The sequence below is a fragment of the Magnolia sinica genome, chromosome 4, assembly GCF_029962835.1.
Source record: "Magnolia sinica isolate HGM2019 chromosome 4, MsV1, whole genome shotgun sequence".
NCBI lineage: Eukaryota > Viridiplantae > Streptophyta > Magnoliopsida > Magnoliales > Magnoliaceae > Magnolia > Magnolia sinica.
Window position 1 is genome coordinate 102,657,175 of NC_080576.1, and position 19,923 is coordinate 102,677,097.

At 39.2% G+C, this 19,923-nt stretch overlaps 1 protein-coding gene across 2 annotated transcripts in view; it reads right to left on the bottom strand.

Moving 5' to 3' along the window:
• Positions 1-5,689: 5,689 nt before the first annotated feature.
• The window catches only part of LOC131243566 (E3 UFM1-protein ligase 1 homolog), a 57,344-nt gene continuing 43,110 nt past the window's right edge, over positions 5,690-19,923 (bottom strand). Inside the window, exons 15-21 of one of the 2 annotated variants that reach the window (XR_009170125.1) lie at positions 11,909-11,955; positions 11,753-11,816; positions 10,101-10,178; positions 9,945-10,007; positions 7,838-7,949; positions 7,244-7,362; positions 5,690-6,020 (exon numbers count right to left, since the gene is read on the bottom strand). Coding sequence is in view for 1 of the 2 variants with exons in the window: in XM_058243022.1 (XP_058099005.1) it covers positions 7,261-7,362; positions 7,857-7,949; positions 9,945-10,007; positions 10,101-10,178; positions 11,753-11,816; positions 11,909-11,955 (447 nt within the window). In the remaining variant the exon portion in view is untranslated. The remainder of the gene's footprint in view (positions 6,021-7,243; positions 7,363-7,837; positions 7,950-9,944; positions 10,008-10,100; positions 10,179-11,752; positions 11,817-11,908; positions 11,956-19,923) is intronic. The other variant, XM_058243022.1, reaches the window with a different exon arrangement.

The window sequence follows — 19,923 nt, forward strand, 5'->3', positions numbered from 1 at the left end:
TGGTCGATCCTGGCTGAATTATATTCATTTCAACCTCACATATCAAGTGGTCACAAAAGTCTCTGAACGTAGTGATAGAATCAACATGATTCAGAATTCTTTTGATTGGGGCCCAAGATTCAGGCAAGAAACGGTGTATTACTATTATTTTTTAATTTTCAGTCAATTTACACCCAACATTCTTAAGGGCACCTATCATCTGCTCCATCTTACGGATATGATCTTTGATGAGGCAGCTGACTGACATCCTATACTCCTGGAATTCTAATTCCATTGTCCGAACTCTCGCATCTGACTTTTGCGCATAGGCATTTGTCAATGCTTCCCAGATTCTCTTAGCGGTGCATGCACTTCATACATACGTATGAGTTCTTTATGCATAGTGCTAACAAGGACATTACAGGCTGAATAATTTTGTTTATGCCACTTATTGTAGCGGGTCATTGCAGCCTTATGTTCTCCTAAATTTATGTTTTTAACCAGTATGGGTTCCTCTTGAACCTCATTGAGTGTGTGCGATATGTCATCCTCGTCTAAAAGGCTTCGCACTGAGCGGGACCAGTCTTCGTAATTATTACCGTCGAAATATTGTCCTTTCAGTTGTTCAACGATTAACGCTTTAGTGGCCATCTCTACATTACATAAGTATCATTATTTATCTATGATCTATGGTATTAACTCTAATCATCAGCATTTCTACGTGTTATACAAAATTTCAAAGTATAAAAGTAGTCAAAACATTTTAACGAGATCTAAAAGTCTACATACCTGAATGGGCGATGTAGAACAATCAAGTTTTCTTTTTAAGATGAAATTGATGCTTTTATAAAATTATATTTGTATAACGTGCAACCTTCCATTACAGGTTGCATGCATCATTTGGTGGAGGAGAATTAACTCCCACTCAGGTTATGCACAACCTATTTATATGTGTACGGAACATTCTAGCACTAATTTTTCTATTTGCAAATGAAAAATGAGCTTATATCTAATCACATTAAGCCAAATTATATCACACATATAAACATCATCATCAGAAAGAAAAAAGAAGTGCTAAGATATGAAGAGAGTTCTATCTTCACTAGTGATCATGTTCATTAACGATAGATCCGATCATGATCACTATTAATGATCATTGTTGATGATGGATCCTATCATCAACATTGATCATCATGGCTGATGATCGTTTCAATCACTAATGATCTCTAGATCACTAATTCTCAAAGTAGATTTTATCTTTATCATCCATCTGTTTTGCTAGCTCATTATAGGCATGAGTCCAAGATTGAAGCATATCAAAAGTTTGAGTAGACCAACATTGACATTGGCCCTTATGATGGGGATAACCTGGATGGTGGGACACCATTTAATGATTTGATTAGTTAGGATTTTAGTTGCCAGATTATCATGGTAGAGTGCATCTATATATGAAAGGTAATACACATGCACAATCTACACCCGTTTATTTCTCAGGCAGGGAACCGCAAGGTTTCTAATCCAGACTATTGGTCTATAGTTAAACGGTCCAGGTTAGAAAATGCATTAACTGTTCATATTCAACGGAAAAAGGGGTCCTAATTCTGGTAGTTAAATCCCGAGCATTCTTAGAAATGCGCCATCTGCGGTTGGACTTTACAGGATAAATGGACCCACATATCACAGCACACACACGGGCCTAAAACACCGAGTTCCTTGGGGCCACATTGGCAGGGAAATGGATTGGGTGGTGACCCTAACGGTGACCCTAACGCCACCATGGCGCTGTGAGGCCCACCGAGATGTGTTTATTTGCCATCCTGTTGATAAGCTCACAAAGACCTGCTTGGATGATCTTACCCATCGGGCTTTATTTGTGTGAACTACACATTCAACAATCATGATTAAACCGTTTAGATCTTCCACACCTATGTTTGTTCGCATCCTTATGGATGGTCTGGATCTGGCCCACGAGGTAGGATCGTAATCTTACTTCCACAATGACCCAAGTATAATCAATAGATGCTGGCGTTGCAGATCGCCAACTCTAGTTTGGTGTTCTTTGATTTGAACAATAGGTGAGCCCCACATTGAATAGGTCGGCCTGCACACACAAATAATATTTGTAAGGAGATTGTTTACAAGGGTTGCCTATTCCACACGCTTGCACAAACACACGTGCCAATATTGGACGTTGGCCACAGCGTGCCCGTGCAAATGGATGGCTATCTTGGCCATACGTGTGATATAGGTGTTGTGTAAGACAGGTGTTGGAGAAGATTCTGGTCCATTTTCACGGGCTCACCAAAACCCCGTAGCAAAATCACATGATAGATAATAACCACATAGCTTATCCACCGTATGTATACAGCTTATCCACTGTACATGTGAATATACAATAGATTAGCTTCCACCATACACATATTAGCCACTGACACTGTACAGCAGATTAGCTACTGACAGGTGGAGTTTGCAAGACTCCATTCTGAAGTGACGTCACCCACTCATGTGGGTCCCACCATCATGTATATTTTTTATCCTGTCGGTCTGATTCATGGCATTACTGGAATGGCAAGGATCTTGCACACATATGCCATATTGGTTTGTGTACCGATCTAATGATAGTTGTCACAATTAGCATGTGAAGTCATGCTGGAGCGGCAATGCTCCCTGTCCATGCAATAATATATTTGTTTCTTTTAAAGACTCGAAAAGCACACTTCAATGTGCTATTATCATGGTCCATTGGGCCCACAGCACATGCGCCATCTTTTTCGGTGGGCCACCAGCACGATGTTGTGGGTCAAAATGGTCTTTATATATTCACAAAAAAATCCTGTTTTGTGGTGGGGTTTTGACAAGTAGGTCCCACGTGGGTTATGGGTAATCAACAATGCGATGCAACGGATTAACGGTCTGGATTAAACATCTATGAGCCCACTTATCAAAATGAGAATGCGTGTACACAGCTCAAAGATATGGCCTACTTTTCACATGATTCCTTGTAATGGAAATCAGTGTGATCTACAATGTACCTGGCGTGCGTGCAAAGGTAACTATCATCTTTACGTGTATGGAAACGTAAAGGTCTACACGATCATACATGGCATATGTATATTCAAACTATTCAAATTCATAATAATTTAAAATTTAATTCACCGTACACATGGCTTTACGTGTATAGAATCTAGATCATTCAAATTGTCAGACTGTGATAGTGGGTACTGTGTACAGCAGTCCTGTCCAGGTCCAAGTTTTTTACACGTGCACATACATCCACGTGAGCCCAAATTTGGTGCATATGTTCGCATCAAGAGTTATAGTGCACACAATGATCTGATGCCATACAAAAGTCATGAGCAGGAATCCAATCTAAAAATAAGGGCCACTTACCTTTTTAGATGAAAATAATTGGAGATCCGCCGTTGACTGGCTCTGAGACCACTGTTGGGAAGCGCGGAAGATGGGCTCTCAAGATCTGACAGTCTACACGAGTTTTGAAACCCTCACAAAGCAGAAGATTAACGCTCCAACGGCCCGCCTATCTACTACTGGAGCAGATGAATTTATTCACACCTCTGATCCGATGGTATAGATGGCTAGCCCCAGATCACGATCTATGGATTAGATTGTCCCAATGACAGGCCAAAATGGATAGATTACTGTGCACACTATATCTTTCTGTATATTCTCGATATTTCTTATGATTGATTGCCTTTTACGAGAAAAAAGCTATCCCTTTATATAGGAAAGGAAGGAGATAGGATGAGACTAGATTATCCGGTCTTCTCCCTATCTCCTATCCAAAATCAAATTCAAAATTGAATTTGAAATTTCAACAGAAAGGAAAAAGCCGGAAGAAGCCTAAACATATGGGACCCACCCACTAGTGATTGCTCACCAGTGGGCCCCACTGGCCTATGTCCAACACATACACCCTACTTGGCTCACATTAAAAGTTATTTTTCAATAATAAAAAAATTAACATCCATTAATGTTTTCAATGATTTCTAATCATTTTCTCTTTTCAATAAAAATGAATTAATCTTTTTTTATAATTTTAGTAAAATAATACAAATAACAGCGTTAAATTGCTTTCCTTTCTCTTTTTTTATCTTTATACATAATCTTTGTCCTATTTTTCCTATAGGTTGGACACATTATTATGAAATATTATTTTTAATTAGTAATTTCATGATATTTCGTGCAACAAAGTGTAGCCTTAATTAAAGATGTAGAAGTAGCATATAGCTTATACTACATTGCTACGTGGCTCAGGCCTCGCACTGCAAAGGGATGAATGCTATGCTACATGCTATTCATTACTTAAAACATTAAATATGAAAGATCTCAATAAAGAATTACAAATTGGGCAACTCCTCAACACCATAGAGGGAAGCCCTATAGTTAGAGAAGAGTTGGACTGATCATCAACCAAAGGGTTGCCCACAAAGAAGGATCTAAACTAAGTTCAAGCCAACAAGGCGATAGGTTGAGGATTAAGGCTCCTGAATGTGATGTGAAAATAAATGCTATAAGAGGCCAATCCACTTAAATGGGGATTAGTGCAAGTGGGCATCTACGTCAACAGAAAGCCCACAAGAGCTATCTCACAACTTCATCTCAAGAGAGGAGGTGAAATGGTTGGGTGGAAATATGGTTAAAGACTCAGGTAGAATCAAAGTAGAATCAAAGTAGTCAACTCAGATTGCTAGACTTATGAATTGATGGGTGGATCATCAAAACAAGCTTTTGTTCAACGACTTCAATGTCATCTTTGGCATGGACCTACCGAGGGAGGCAAGTGCAATTCCAATACCCTTAAGGTGGTGTTTGGCTAATGGGATTGACTCACCAAGGCAGGGCTACGGAATTGGTCAGTTCAAATGAACAAGTCCATTGAGCTAGCCTCCTTGAGCCAACCCCGTAGTAGGTGGGATGATTTTCACAGACTAGACATCTCAAGGAGGCTAGCTCAAAGGACTTTTTCATTTTTTTTTTTAATTATTTTTTTTTTTAAATGCTATTTTTCAACAAGGTAGCAATGCTTCATTGCTAGTGGAGAATTTAAGGGTCCATTAGGATGGTCGGTAGAAATTGAATTGCATTGATTCAATTAATCAGGGGAAATGGCTAAATTGTAGTATCGAACAATTTTAATTTATTAGGTTTCCCAATTACAATTCCATGTGCTTCAATGTGGACTATAAAGGCATTGCTGGTTGGAGGCTAATTCCAGTACCGTGGATCATTTCCACTTCGGGGCATGTTTGGATCGTGGAAAAAGAAGCAAAAAAGTGCAATGATTATCCAATGAATTCCATAGTACTACTCAACCATGGATTCCATTTTCGGAGATCTTGTTTAGATAGCAAGTGTACATCTCATTTTGAGCCCGTTTGGATACCACCAAATAAGTTACTTTCTCTGCTTACAGCAGTAGATAACTTCTTTGAGATAATTTGGGTTAGAAAATTTCACCTAAGTGTTTTAGAGCTGACCGGTGGATCAACCTAATTCTTGTGCTAGGGCATCAATATAGACCATGACACATCCACTTCATCATCCATTTCACCATACTATGTAGGGTATGACACAAAAAATGGGTAGAAGGCAGGCTTAAATGGGCCACACCACAGGAAACTGTGGGGTGATTCAACATTCATCATTGAAACTTTAGGTGGGGAAATTATTATTATTATTATTATGCATGTTTGCCAAACACGCAATTTTTCACATAAGCAATTCTCAGGAAACAATTCCAAGGAAATCATTCCTAGGGAATAATTTCTATAGTTGCTTCTAACAGGGCCTTACATAACAGAAGAATTCTTCTCTTCAATTTTCTCCCATATGATTGACTGTTCCAAGTATTTTGGCAACACGAGCAGCAGTCACTGGGTCTTTCAGAAAAAGGACTAAACTTAGGGAAGCATTCAGGTCGTGAAAGCAAGCTCCCTTCTTTCTTTACACGAGCTTTGCTAGAATCCTCTTTGCAGCACAAAATGAGCAAGGCACATGTGCAAGATCATTCCTCGGGATGCCTGCATGCACAATAAGAATCAACTGTTAAAATGAATGGACCAACCAGCCAGTCCCCGCTCAATATGCATGTGCCCACCTGAAAGGTTATTCTCCTCCATATTGGATATACCATGATTACAAATAGTACCTACAAAGGTAAAGTATGAAGAGACGACTTTTTTCCTGCATCCGTAGAGGTGTGTGTGTGGATATGAGATAGACTACAAATAGTACCTACAAAGGTAAAAGTATGACGAGATGACTTTTCCCCCACATCTGTACAGGTGCATGCATGGAGAGAGAGAGAGAGAGAGAGAGAGAGAGAGAGAGAGAGAGAGAGCCAAGGTATGGTCCACCCAGTGGATAACCTCGCATATATTAAGTGCATGTGTCATCCAATCCTTCCAGTAGGTTGGCCCAACCATGAGGATCACCTCATGCAAAAATCAGCCCTATATACTCATCATATGGGATACACCATGAAAAAACAATTTCTACCATTGATTAATAGCAAAAACCAAGAGTGGTCCACACATTGAGTGGAAAAATCAAACCTGTATACTCATCAGATGGGATACACCGTCAAAAACAATTTCTACCATTGATAAATAGAAAAAAAAAAAATCAGGTGTGGTCCCCTCGATGAGTGGATATCTTGCTTATTTTTGCACAAGGTGATCCTCCTGATAGGGCCAACCTCCTGGACAAGTTGGATGTGGCACACACATGAAAGATTGGAAGTTATCGACCGGGTGGACCTATCATATGGCTAAAATGATCTGCAGGAGATTTTTGCAGCATGGACCATGGACCATTAATGATGGTTACCACCAGATTAGCAACTGAAAGGTGGGCCTCACCTCCACGAATTGCTGGTGACCCAAAGTATAAAATGCCGCTTTCCTTGGCCCACACACTACAGAACTATTCTTATTTAAGTGTAAAGGTATCCATCAATCCATTAAAAATCAGCCAAGATTGTAACCCAACATGCTACAAGACCAACAACTCTAAAGAGAACTCTATGAAATAACATTGCTGCAACGCAAGATTCTTATGAAAATACATAAGCTGAAAGTACAATCATAGATCCTTGCTAAAACACAGCTGGATTAGCAATTATCTTGCAAAATGGAATGCTGTATTGGTCAAATTTGTGTTTTTGCTCGAAAGATTAATGCAGATAAGAAAACCAATGGTGTTAAACAGTTTAAAAGTGCTTTGAGTGGGCCATTCATCTAACCTATAATTCTCCTTCTTTCAGGTCTGGTTGTTGTTTAACACCACAGCTTTTAGCTCAGGCATTTGGCTCTCTAAGAACTCTCTTTTACTCAGTGCTCTATCCGATGTGCAGTCTTCCTCCTGCAGAGATACACCATTGGAAGAAGCCCATATCAATAAGTACGTAAAAGCAACAAACCCCAGATGCCTATAAAAAATGTAAGTACTATATTTTGCTTGTCCAAACAAACACTGTTTGGCTCGGCCCAAAACAATGAGACACTTTTTGGTGATGCCCGCTATTCTGCATGGATTACGCCACAAAACTCTTGAATCGGACAATCTTAACTGTCCAATTGGTGGCCGTAAATATATCCAAAATAACCTATGAAACTTAAGAATGGGGCAATAAAAAATAACAATTTAGTCTCACACAAATAGTCAGCAGCACCCACTCTTGACTGAAAAATACACCCCTCCTTCCCACCATTGGCTGTACGATGGTACAAACAAAATTGTCAAGAGGAGTGTATTTATCAATTGGAGGGGCTGTAAAGAGGGGTACTCTCCATAGATATGTACGTGTATTCGTGAACACCTACATACGTATATGTACCTATAGTATGCTAACTCACATCTTCAGTTGCAGCGGATAGAAGAGCTAAAAGGGTAACTGTTGCAGTGTGGTAATCCAGTAGGACCTTATGTGCTGAATCTTCCATTTTATTCTGCAAAAAGTTGAAATAGGCATTAAAAGTACGTTTCAGAGGCATTTTTGTAATTTAGAATCTATGCTTTTAGCAGTCTAAAAAGCATCAATAGGATTAAATGAAGATAGAAATTCGGTGAAATGCATTATAGCCAATGTCAAACAAGCGGAATTTTTTTGTAGCTGATAGTTTGGCAAGTTATAATTAGCTAATGCAAGATGTCTTGACATGCTGTGGGTGGAAGAATTTTCTCGCTTCAAATCAACACCCACACATTCAACAGGATTTTTTATTTTTTATTTTTGTTTTTTGTTTTCTTAGAAATCTCTCTAAAACCTTGTTTTCCCCATTGCAAACAATAAGCTCGTGATGAGAAAAGCAAGATACAAAGCAAGAAACAAGAATTGAAGCCCCCACAACGAACCCAATCAGGGGTATAATATCCCACACGCATATCACATCATATCTACCTTCCCCAGATTACCAACCTATTTGTTCATTGCGTTTCCTCCTTATGCATGTCCAAGATTTTGATCACTCGAGACCAAGCAAAGGACAAGATTTTCTAGGGATGAAGGCAGCAACTAAGTAATGATCAACTGACTAAGTGATCTTTCCGCTTTTTCATGGGTAGCCAAAGATTGAAACCTACATGTGAATGTTATATAGTTGCAGTTGTCACCACCCAAGCAAAGGCACATCTTCAATTTTTTGCATGAGGTTTCAATTGATTAAAAAAAAAAAAAAAAAAACTACACGACTTGTACTTGAGCCCAAGACCTCAATGCTGAGATGCAGACTGTATACCAGTGAGCTATGGTCTCAATCACAAACATCAATCGAAGAGTGTTACCTTATAACATTTTCCATGTTTGGTAACAGAATGTACCAAGGGCTGCAAGGGGCCTGACCTGGCCCATGAGGTAAGGGCTCAGGTGTAGGCCCAAGGTGGGACTGCTCACTAAGGATTTGGACGAGGCCAGGTGACCTTGTTTCAGTAAGTTCAGCCCAGTCAACTTGTCGGGCTTTTAAGTGAAAACAGTCCACTACGGGCCGAGGACTGCTCGCTAAAGCATTCGTTGTACGTTTTTATGATCGGTTTATGTGGATCCAATTTTAGTTTTTCCTACAGATGTTGATGCATATGTGCATGAGAAAGATCCTGTCCATATTTCCAAATGTACTCTTCAGTCTTCACATACAGAATTTCATCATTTTCTATCTTTGGTACACCCTTGTGCAGAGGATGTGTGAGTTTGTTTTTCATTCTTCAGAAAATGAGCACCAACCCATCTTTTGCATGTATTGAGATCATAATCCTTTGCCTTTTTTCATATGAACTTAATATCTAAGACATGTTTTGGAAGGGGAAACACCATGGTATTCCCCAATATATTCTCTCAATTCGCATTAAATGTGCTCTCTCCAAGGTTAAAATTTATTCCGCTTATATCAAGGCACAGGAATACAATGGAGAATTTGCTCATACACCAAACAGCCACCAAGCCCTATATACACAGAAAATGTGTGATACACATGTCCTGACAAGTGCACGACTAACCCAATAAACAATGATGACTGAAACTGAGACAATTAATAATACATGTTATTATATGTTTCTAGACTTGGTATCTATGCCTGCCCTGATTAATGGAAACATCCATGATCCACCCTTTTCTGCTTTTCATAATTCAATAGTACAGCTTTGTACTATTGCATTATCAAACTTGAAAGGCTAGGTGTATCTATCAGCCGGGGAAGGTATAAACAGTGGCTCCCTATATATAATTTACACTAAAGTGTTTATTTGGTATTTTCATAGTTTTTCCTTTGACCACTAATCAAGCAGTATCCAGCTCATGCTTTTTTTCCCCTACGCACAGTAATTTTCATTCATCTTTAGATCTCTGTTTTCTTCATATCAAACTAATATTGCATCACATAAGAATGCAAGGCTGCATAGTACTTTCTGAAAGAAATACCGAGAAACATCATAAAGTACATATTACATACCTTCAATCGAGAAATAGCAACAGAAATGGCCCTTCCTGGAGCTTGAAGAGCCTTGTTGTACACCTAAGAGCATATGGTCTCCACTTTAAGAAGTGATTTATAAGGATAGCCTAAAGTAATAAGAGGACAAACAAATTGCGAAGTGGTTACACTGACCTGCAAATAAAGTAGAGAAACAACCTTCGGTAGAAGTGCAACCGGATCAGTTTCAGAAGAAACTTGAGTAGTCAAATCCTGACATTTATGCAGCACCAACACAAGCATCCATGTGAGTTTTTTTTTTGGATCAGTATCTGTAGAATGAATACTACAACCATAACCACTCAATAATCATTTCCCCAAATATAGATATAGATGGTCATGGACTGCATTTCGTTGATGCACATCTTGCCAATGGGCAAAGCAGCTATCCTGTGTGCCGGGGACCTCTGGAATTGCAGGGTCCAAACCCTATATTGTACTTGCCCAGGCATATGATGATCCGATGATCCGAAGTTACTGAACCATCCATCTTAAGGGCTCACCCATTGAAGGTCTGCTAACCAAAATTTCTCAAGATAACCACCATATGTATATAATTTATGAATCTTGTCATAGAAACTACTGTTATATAATTTATGAATCTTGTCATAGAACTACTGTTATTTGGTCTTTTACTGACCATTGGTATTCTGTCGGTTAAACAATTAGAATCATCTGATTAGTTGGGTGTTCCATGGTCCATTCACTATTGGACCCACTTAATGAACGGGTCTGGCTCTTGTCCATGTATGCCGGACATGGGGGGCACTGGATCCATGCACCTTGCAAAGGTATCAAGCTTACTTGTGAAGGAGGAGAAGGAAGAGGGAGAAAATAAAGCGAATAAATTATGACAAAGTAATGAAGCTATTAGTTATAATGCAAATTTAGTAGATTGCAGTCCATTGTTTTTATAATGACGATGAAATCTGAAATGGTGATTCTGTCAATTATAATGAAATTTTTTGTAGACCACCCTTAAATATATGATTATCAAGAAAAGTGAAAACCAAAATCTAATCAAGGAGCTCGATATATCCAACATGTATCTTTTCTGTTCCATATTGATGCGCCCACCTTGACATGGCCCACAAGCATATCAGCATCAACACATCATCAACATGTTTTTCTTTTTTATGTGTGGTTTGTAAATATACAGGTATATTTGCATATATAATGGGATTGCCAGCCAGAGGAAGGTAGGAGTAGAAGCTTCAATGAAAGAAAAGAGAATAAATGAAGTTTACGAAAGGAACCATTAATGTTAGGGGTGGCAATGGGTCAACTGGCATGACTCACTTCTAAAGCGGGTTTGGGCCGAGCTAAGTGGGCAGTGGGTCAGGCTCAGGTTAGTAAATGTGGCCAATTAAGTAAATGGGTCAGGCTCGGGTTAACCCTACCCTACCCAACCCAACCCACTCATGTAGCTTATCAATGGCTGGGCTAAATGATCTGACAGACTTGGCCTAAAACCCTAAACAAATTAATATACAATTAAGTTTAGATACATACACATGATGTTATATTATGTATCCACTAATTTGGCATGGCTGGCATATGCTTGGACTATATTCCATTCCTAAACCCTAGTGTGGTCATACCGTGTTGGTTGAGCCCGACATAACTACAATTAAATCAATCGGGTCGAGACAGGCTTGGTAGGGTTCAGGCTGGAATTCTTGACCTGTTTATTAACCTGGCCCATTGCCACCCCTAATTAATCTCCTGGATTATGCATGAAAGAATTTATCATCTGTTCAAGCTTATCATAAAGAAGGTAGGCATACTTTACGGTAAGAATGTAAGAGTGTCCTCTCCAATTTCTTGTCGAGCTTCTTTAAGAGTAGCCCACTACAGAAATGCAAACCAAATGATGCCGTTGAGTGGCAAGATGATACCAGAAGCTCAAATTGCAAGTCACGAGAAAAACAATTCATCATTACCTTTCCTCTGCTACTGCTCTTAGTGCATTCAAGAATGTATCCAACCGCTGCCACAGAAATATTTTTAAATATAACAAAAACTATGATCATAAGAATGTAAGGTATCACATAACACTCAGAACTCACGAAAACAATAGATTAGACATAAGATGTAGAAATAACAAGCTGTCAAAAGAAAAGGATGAAAAGTTGTACAAAATCATCACGTCTTAGGAAAGCAGTTGATAGAGGAACTAGAAAAGGCATCTTGTTAATGTACATTTTGTAGGAATGCATCTGGAAGTGTCAATGGTGATGAAATACACCTGTAAACAGAGCATGCCTTGGCATATCATAGTTTGGAACTGTGATTATCAAGCTAAGGCAGTGGGTGGGTCCTTACTCATGCCTCGGTGGTAGACTCACAAGAGTTTCAACACCAGGTCATGGGTTCAAGTACCCATTGTGGTGAAATCCCACTGTGGTGTGAGTGTTTGGGTGTGTGTGGGATGTGAGTGCGTGTGTAAAAATAAAATAAAATGAGGCAGTGGGTGTATAGCCAACTGAGATTAGGAAGCTGCAAGTCTCATAATATTTTCTGCTTAATTCACAGGTTATTGCAAATATCGAAATTATATAAAAACAGATAACACGATCAAATATGGAACAATAAAGGAAATTTAGAAAATGAGTGGGCTTTGGAAATAAGAACTACTGAAACAGTTCCATGCATACATAGCAGAGTATTTTTTTTCAAGCAATGAGAAAAAATTTATTAGAAAGGCCGAAGTCTGAAAAAACAAGGACAAAAACTATACAACAACCGGCAAAGGCTTATAACTCAGCCCAAATTTCCAGGAATCGAAAAACGCCCTTCAAGGCCACCACCCAATCAATAACATGCCTTTTTGCTAGCTTGAAGACCTCCTCTACCTGACCCGCCCAATTCCTGAAACACCTATTGTTCCTTTCCTTCCACAGGAACCAAAGCCCAGCCAACATTGCGAGACGCCAAACTTTTTACCCGCGATCGTATACATTCCTTCGTGCCATAAGAGGAAAAACTGAGCAATAGAACTTGGCAAGACCCACAACACTCCGAAAAGGTTGAAAAACTTTTGCCACAGCTGCCCTGCAAACTCGCAGTGAATGAACAGGTGAACCACTGACTCCCCATCTTGAAAGCACATCACACAAACATTCGGAAGAATCATCTTCCTTTTCTTGAGATTATCCACTGTGAGGACTTTGTTGTACCCTACTAACCACGCAAAAGACACCACCTTAGAAGGCTTACCATGTCCCCAAACATGGACCGTCAGGCTTATCCCGCCCCTACTAACATTCCCTTCCAGACTCCTATAAAAGGATCTGACCGAAAATTTTCCAGATTTCTCTTTCTGCCACAGTAAGGAATCCAGTACAGATGACACCGGCCTCACATGAGAAAGAAGGGACGGCATTCTAACAAATTCCTCAAACTCTTCATCAACTAGATTCCTCCTACAAGGCGGAGCCCAAAACACCTCAACACCTATAATCGAGAAGTAAGTAGCCACCGTAATACCCTCCCCTAAAGCCACCCTAGCAACCAATGGGAAAGCCTCCCCCAAAGACTAACCCCCCACCATTTGTCCTCCCAGAACCTTATTCTCAAGCCATTTCCTGGAGGAAAACCAATGCCTTCCCACACCTTGCATAAAATCCGGGCTACCCCTTTCCATAGAGAAGAGGCCCTATACAACAAGGAAGAACAAGTCCACCAGCCCCCAGCTTCAACCCCATACTTTCTACCCACCACCTCCCTCCATAAAGACTCTTCTTCCACCTCAAACCTCCACACCCATTTACCTATCAATGCATCGTTTATCTTATCCAGACTTCTCAACCTAGCACCCCCTTGGTCTCTTGGCTTACAGACGTCGTCCCACTTCATAAGATGAAACTTGTGCTTGTCTTCAGCTCCCTTTCACAAGAAATCTCTCCTGATCCTTTCTAGCTTCTCCACAATCGACTTTGGACATTGAAAGAGAGACAAAGTATACCAGCAAATTTGACATCGTCACCTTGATGAGAGTGATCCTTCCTCCTAAAGATAAGAGTTCTATTCTGCCATTGCGAAAGCTTCTTCTGAAACCATTTTGTTACCTTATCCCATACACACTTGGGAGGCTTACAAATACATAATGGAAGCCCGAGATACGTAGATGGAAACGTGCCCACTTTGCAACCAAACAAGCTTGCAAAAGAGGCTGGTTCTTCATTAGAAATTCCCACTCCCAATGTACGATGATTATTTGATAATTTGGTCAGCTTATGGTTGCAAATTCATGATTATTTGGAATTCCTACCACAAAAATAAAGAGTTCACAACTGTCAAGTTTACAACAAGTGTCATTTATGATTTCTTCCACTTAGACATAAAAGCATGAATCACTGTCAAACACACACACACACACACGGGTCCTAGCCAGAATACAGTAAGTACATAATCATATGAATCATCATCGTCATCACAGCCTTGTTCTAGCTATTTGGGGAGTAAGGACAGCTTTACGTATCCTGTTTCACCAATCAACTCTAAGGCCCTATCTTGGTAAGTGAACAAGACTTCATATCCCATCTCACCATCTCCATCCATGTCCTTTTTGGTCTTCATCTGCCCTTTCAGGCCCTTCAATCTTAATCAGTGTTCCCCCCATTGGATTTATGCCTGTTCTTCATTGCATTGCACATGACCGAAACATCTCAATTTGCTCTCCAGTGAGGGGAGGGTAAATGCAAGCTAGAACTATGGAGAAATCCTTTAGAATCTATTATGTTTTAAAATTATCTGAATAAAAAGAGACTATCGGAAGTGAAATTTTCATAACAATACGAGTGGAAGCAAGGAATTAGTTAAGATTAGTGGCCAAAAAGGACCCCAAAATGACCATTTCTGATATCCTGGGTTGATAATTCATGAGAATGGGGAGATTGAGAAGGATGTTGCTCATAGAATTATAGTTGGTGGATGAAGTGCCAGTGGAGTTTTATGCGATCACCGCCGGTGTTCAAAATATCGGTATCGCGCTATGTATCGCACCCTTGGGATATAGATACGTATCGGTTATCGCATGGGATATATCATTTGCATCACATAATTTGGAAACATTGAAAAAATTGTTGAATTTTTCAATAAAACTTCAGGAGTTGTTAAAAAAGACCTTAATACACACTTTTAAATCATAACAACTCAGAAAAAGGTGCACATAATAAATTTCCTTTGTGTACAGGGTCATAAGTTATGCGATGTTTAACTGAACTAATGGAACTATATTTAAATTGAATGCATGACATTTATAAATGTATCAAAGACATGTATGATTCAAAATATTAAGTAGATTCAAATCCCAGGTGGAACATAATACATGAAATAGTGGTAATCGACCATTAAAAACTTCACGTGGGCCACAAAATTTTTAGATCGATTTGATATTTGTATGGTCTCTTCATCCAGATCTTTGTGACCTTATCAATAGGTTAGATGGAAAATAAACATTCCGGTGGCCCCATAAAGTTTTTAATGGTGGAGATTCAATCAGTACTATTTCCTGTAGTATGGCCCACGTCAGATTTGGATTTACTTCGTTTTTGGGATCATAGCTTAAAATGATCTTTCAAAATCGTTGGACGGTATAGATTTAAGACACATATCACTATGAGCCCCACAATCAAAGTCCCACCCACCTCCGTGGATCCACGCCCACGGCCATAACTGGCCCATTTGCTGCCAAAGCGTTTCACGTGAAGTTTCTTCGCTGGGAGCCTAGGTGGGGTCCACTGTGATGTTTTTGAGAAATCCACTCCTGCCATCCATTTTGTGAGTTCATTTTAGGACATGAGGCCGAAAATGAGCTGAATCCAATACTCGAGTGGGCCGAAAATGTGAGGATTTAACGTCCACAGTTGAAATATTCGTGGGGCCATGGAAGTTTTGAATAATTCTAATATTTGTGTTTTCAGTTAATCTCAATAGGAATAATGTTATGAATGGTATGGATGGCATGTATACATCAGCGTCGACCCCAGGGAGGTTTCAACGGTAGGAATTTCCCTAACCACATTTTCCTTTAGTACAGACCACTTTGAGTCTTGGATCCTGCTCACTTTTGGTCTTATATGGTAAAATGAGCTCATAAAACGGATGGACGGTATGGATTTCTCACAAACATCACGTTGGCCCCCAAATAGGTTTCCAGCACACGAAATCCGTAGAAAAAGCTTTCGAATCTACGTCCGTCCGGTGTAACTCATTGCACCAAACATACTGAGTAAACTCACCATGATTTATATATTCTATCCACTCCTTCCATCCATTTTACCATATAATTTTAGGGCTTGAACCCAAAAATAAAGCTTATCCAAAGCTCAAATGGACCACACCACGGAAAACAGTGTGAATTGAACGTCCACCATTGAAAAATTCCTGAGGGCCACAGGAGTTTTGGATCAAGCTTACATTTTTGTTTTCCCTTCATCCATGTTATTGTGGTATTATTAAAAGCTAGATGACAAGTAAACATCAATGTAGGCCCTAGCAAGGTTTCAATGGTGGAAATCATTATTCCCACTGTTTCCTGTGGTATGGTCCACTTGAGCTTTGGATATGCTTCAATTTTGGGCCCAACCATTTAAACGAGCTGCAAAAACTGATCGACGGTGTGGATAAACCACACACATTCACGATGGGCCCAAACTCAAGGATCGGATACCCCATTTAAAGATACCAGACGGCGTGGATAAACTAAATACATCACGATGGACCAAACTCCAGGTTAAAAGGGATCGGATTTCCCTACTACAGAGACCGGCCGAAGTCATTTTCGAAGAAAAGAAGATTTCAGTAAATCTCCCTGAAACTTCTCCATTTCCATCGCCATTTTTAAAGAAAGAGGGTTCCGGTCCTTCCGGAACTCCAAATCTCCACGATTTTTGTGGATTTCTCGCCGAAAACTACGTTGAATCTTTATCCATTGGAAGAAAAAGAAAAAGGAAAATGCAATTACGGCGCACCGCTGTCGATCGATGGAGTGGCCCACCAAATTCTTGGTCCGATTACGCAATCTTCTTCTCTACAGGTACTAAAACCCCCTCTCTCACATCGATTCAAAGATTTTTATTTTTATTTTTATTTTTTTCTCGATTTCTCAGTAGTTACCCGGCATCTCAAGCCCTTTTATCGTCGAAATGTGAATGTATCGATGAAAATCGTGCGATATATTGCAGGATACAAAGAATCCTTAATTTTAAAAAAATTTCTGAATGATTTCTGGGGGTTTCGTATTGCTTGCATGCGATAACGATATTATCGGCCAATAGTATCGATATTGCGAACACTGATCGCCGCATACCAATCAAATCAAAGGGGAGATTTTATAGGGCAGCTATAAGACCAACCATGCTTTATGTAACAAAATGTTGGGCAATCAAGGAACGTAAATTCATACAATCAGTGTAGCCAAAATGAAGATGTTGAGATGGGTGGGTGAGAAAACAAGTATGGACAAAATTAGAAATAGAAGAACTTGAGGGAAGTTAGGCGTAGCCCCAATAGGTAATCAGATGAGAGAGGAGATTTGGATGGTTTAGCCAATGTATTGGAGGCCAAAAACCGCACAGATTAGGAGTGGCTTCAAGTTGAAGGCCATAAAAGAGCAAGAGGAATGCCCAAAAGGACGTGGGGAGGTAGTAAGCAAAGATTTGACAACCTATGATTTCATGGAGGATATGTCTTTAATCGAGTGGAATGGCAGAACATGACTTGTGTAGTTGACCCCAATTAGTCGGGATAAGGTTTAGATGATGATGATGATGATGTTGACATAAATAATACAATAAATTCTTATATGATAACAACATATTCCAAAAGCAAGGGCAATACATGAGACATTCAGTACACACCAATTGTCATGAGACTAGGTAAGTGAAGGAATCCATGTAACCCAACGCGAGGCCATTTGTTTATAGATGATGAAAACCATCCTTACAATTGGACATAAGAGGGTCACACATGCAATAGTAGAACAGGGCCCATGGATATCAGCCTTAAGGGAAAACACAAAATGGAGCTATGCATCTCCGAGCCAAACTATAAATGCAAGCGGAAGCATGTGCACCAAAAAATAAGAAATTGGATTGATGCTACCTTACACTATATAGCCATTGTTATTGGACCATACCAGTGAAGGTTACATTATATAACTCACATATAAACCAACATGAGGCCGTTCATGTATAGATGATGAAGACCATCTGTACAGTTGGAAACAGAGGGTCGCATGTGTGCTATAGGAGAATAGGTACCATCGATATTAGCAAGGGAAAACACAAAACTGAGCCATGCATCAAAACAACTCTGCTTTGTAAATGCAAGAGGAAGCATGCGTACCCAATATAAGAATTTGGATTGATGTTATCATAAATGAGCAACCATGGAAGAGAGTACGGTGCACACCCTAGGAATTCAGATCTGGTAGACCAGGTTTTCTCTTCTGGAGGAAATGTGGGAACTCTCTCTTTCTTTTTCTCTCAAGGGAATCTACGATAAGAGTTAGGGTTTCACCTATAGCTCATATTTAAAGATTCTCTGGAACAGACTTTTAACCTAAATAACTCTACATGGTGGTACCAAGCATAGTTGTCAAAATCCTATGATTTATGATTTGAGTCGAATGTTAAGCAAAACAATTTGAATCCCACCTTGAATCCCCTTTTATACGAATCTTACGATTCTATGATTTAAATCCTACAATTTATTATTCAAATCCTGATTTACAATTCAATTTTAATAAGATTCTCTTAAAGGTTATATCATGGAGTTTTTTCCCCCCTGATTTCTTACTTCTTGATTGGTCGAAATACCAAATTGATGTATGGCTTATCTACGAATTTGTTATGGATGGTTATGATCATGCTGACCTACATGTATTGTGGAATGATGGTTGGAAATCAAAATATCGTTTCTTGTTGGTCCACAAAATCAAATGCCACCTTTTTTTCCAACATGATTCTTCATTCAAGAAAGGAAAGAAAAACACAACTATTAAAGGATCCTTGTATGTTTTTTAAGGGAAATTTCTTGAAAGACAAAAAAATGAAGAAAAGATAAAAATCCTTTAACACTATCATGATATGGTATTACTTGGTGCATATTGATGGTAAAAGGATGATTGACAAGTTTTTTAATTTTTTTTACTTGATTTATTTATTTTTTTCAATTTTTTAAAAAGAAAATCATTAAAAATAAAAAATAAAAAATAAATAAAAATCTTAGATGAGGATGAACATTGTGCATTTATACTAGTTGTATGTTGAACTCAGGCAAATGCCTCCATGGCGGATGGAATCTCACTCTCCAAGGATCTGAGCTCTCATAGGCTCATACTCGAGACATACAAGAGGGAAATTTAGCAACATGGAATTTCTCCCTTTGTCGCCGCATGGTCTCATAATCTATCGACAATGGTTAGTACACATTCAATTCTTCCCATATGCCTCTCAAGGCTGAATAATATTCTCCCAAACTCTTATCTCCTTGATAGAGAGCAAAAATATTCTAGAGTAACTCATAGATACGGGTTAAATTCTTCTCACACAAATACATCATCTCCCTCAAGTTTTTGCACACTTCTTTGGCTATCTTGAAGATGTTGGCATTCACACTGATGTGAGGTTCCATAATATTCCACAACAACATCCTCATACGGGCATCTTCTGCCACCCAATCGAGTCTTCTGCAAGCTTGGGGGAAGTCAAATACTTTCTCTTACCCGTAAGAAAACTTCTATTGACGTGGATTAATGTAGGTAATTTGCTCCATTAAGTTTAATTGATGGGATTTGCAGATTCATCGATTAAGATGGAGACGAGATTATTCTTGGCTTCATTCTTGACATCCATATTCAAAGAAATAAAGAAATCGAACACGGGAAGAGCTTTTCAACTTAATCTTACCAAACACGCACTTCCATGGACATATTGATGCAACTCGATTA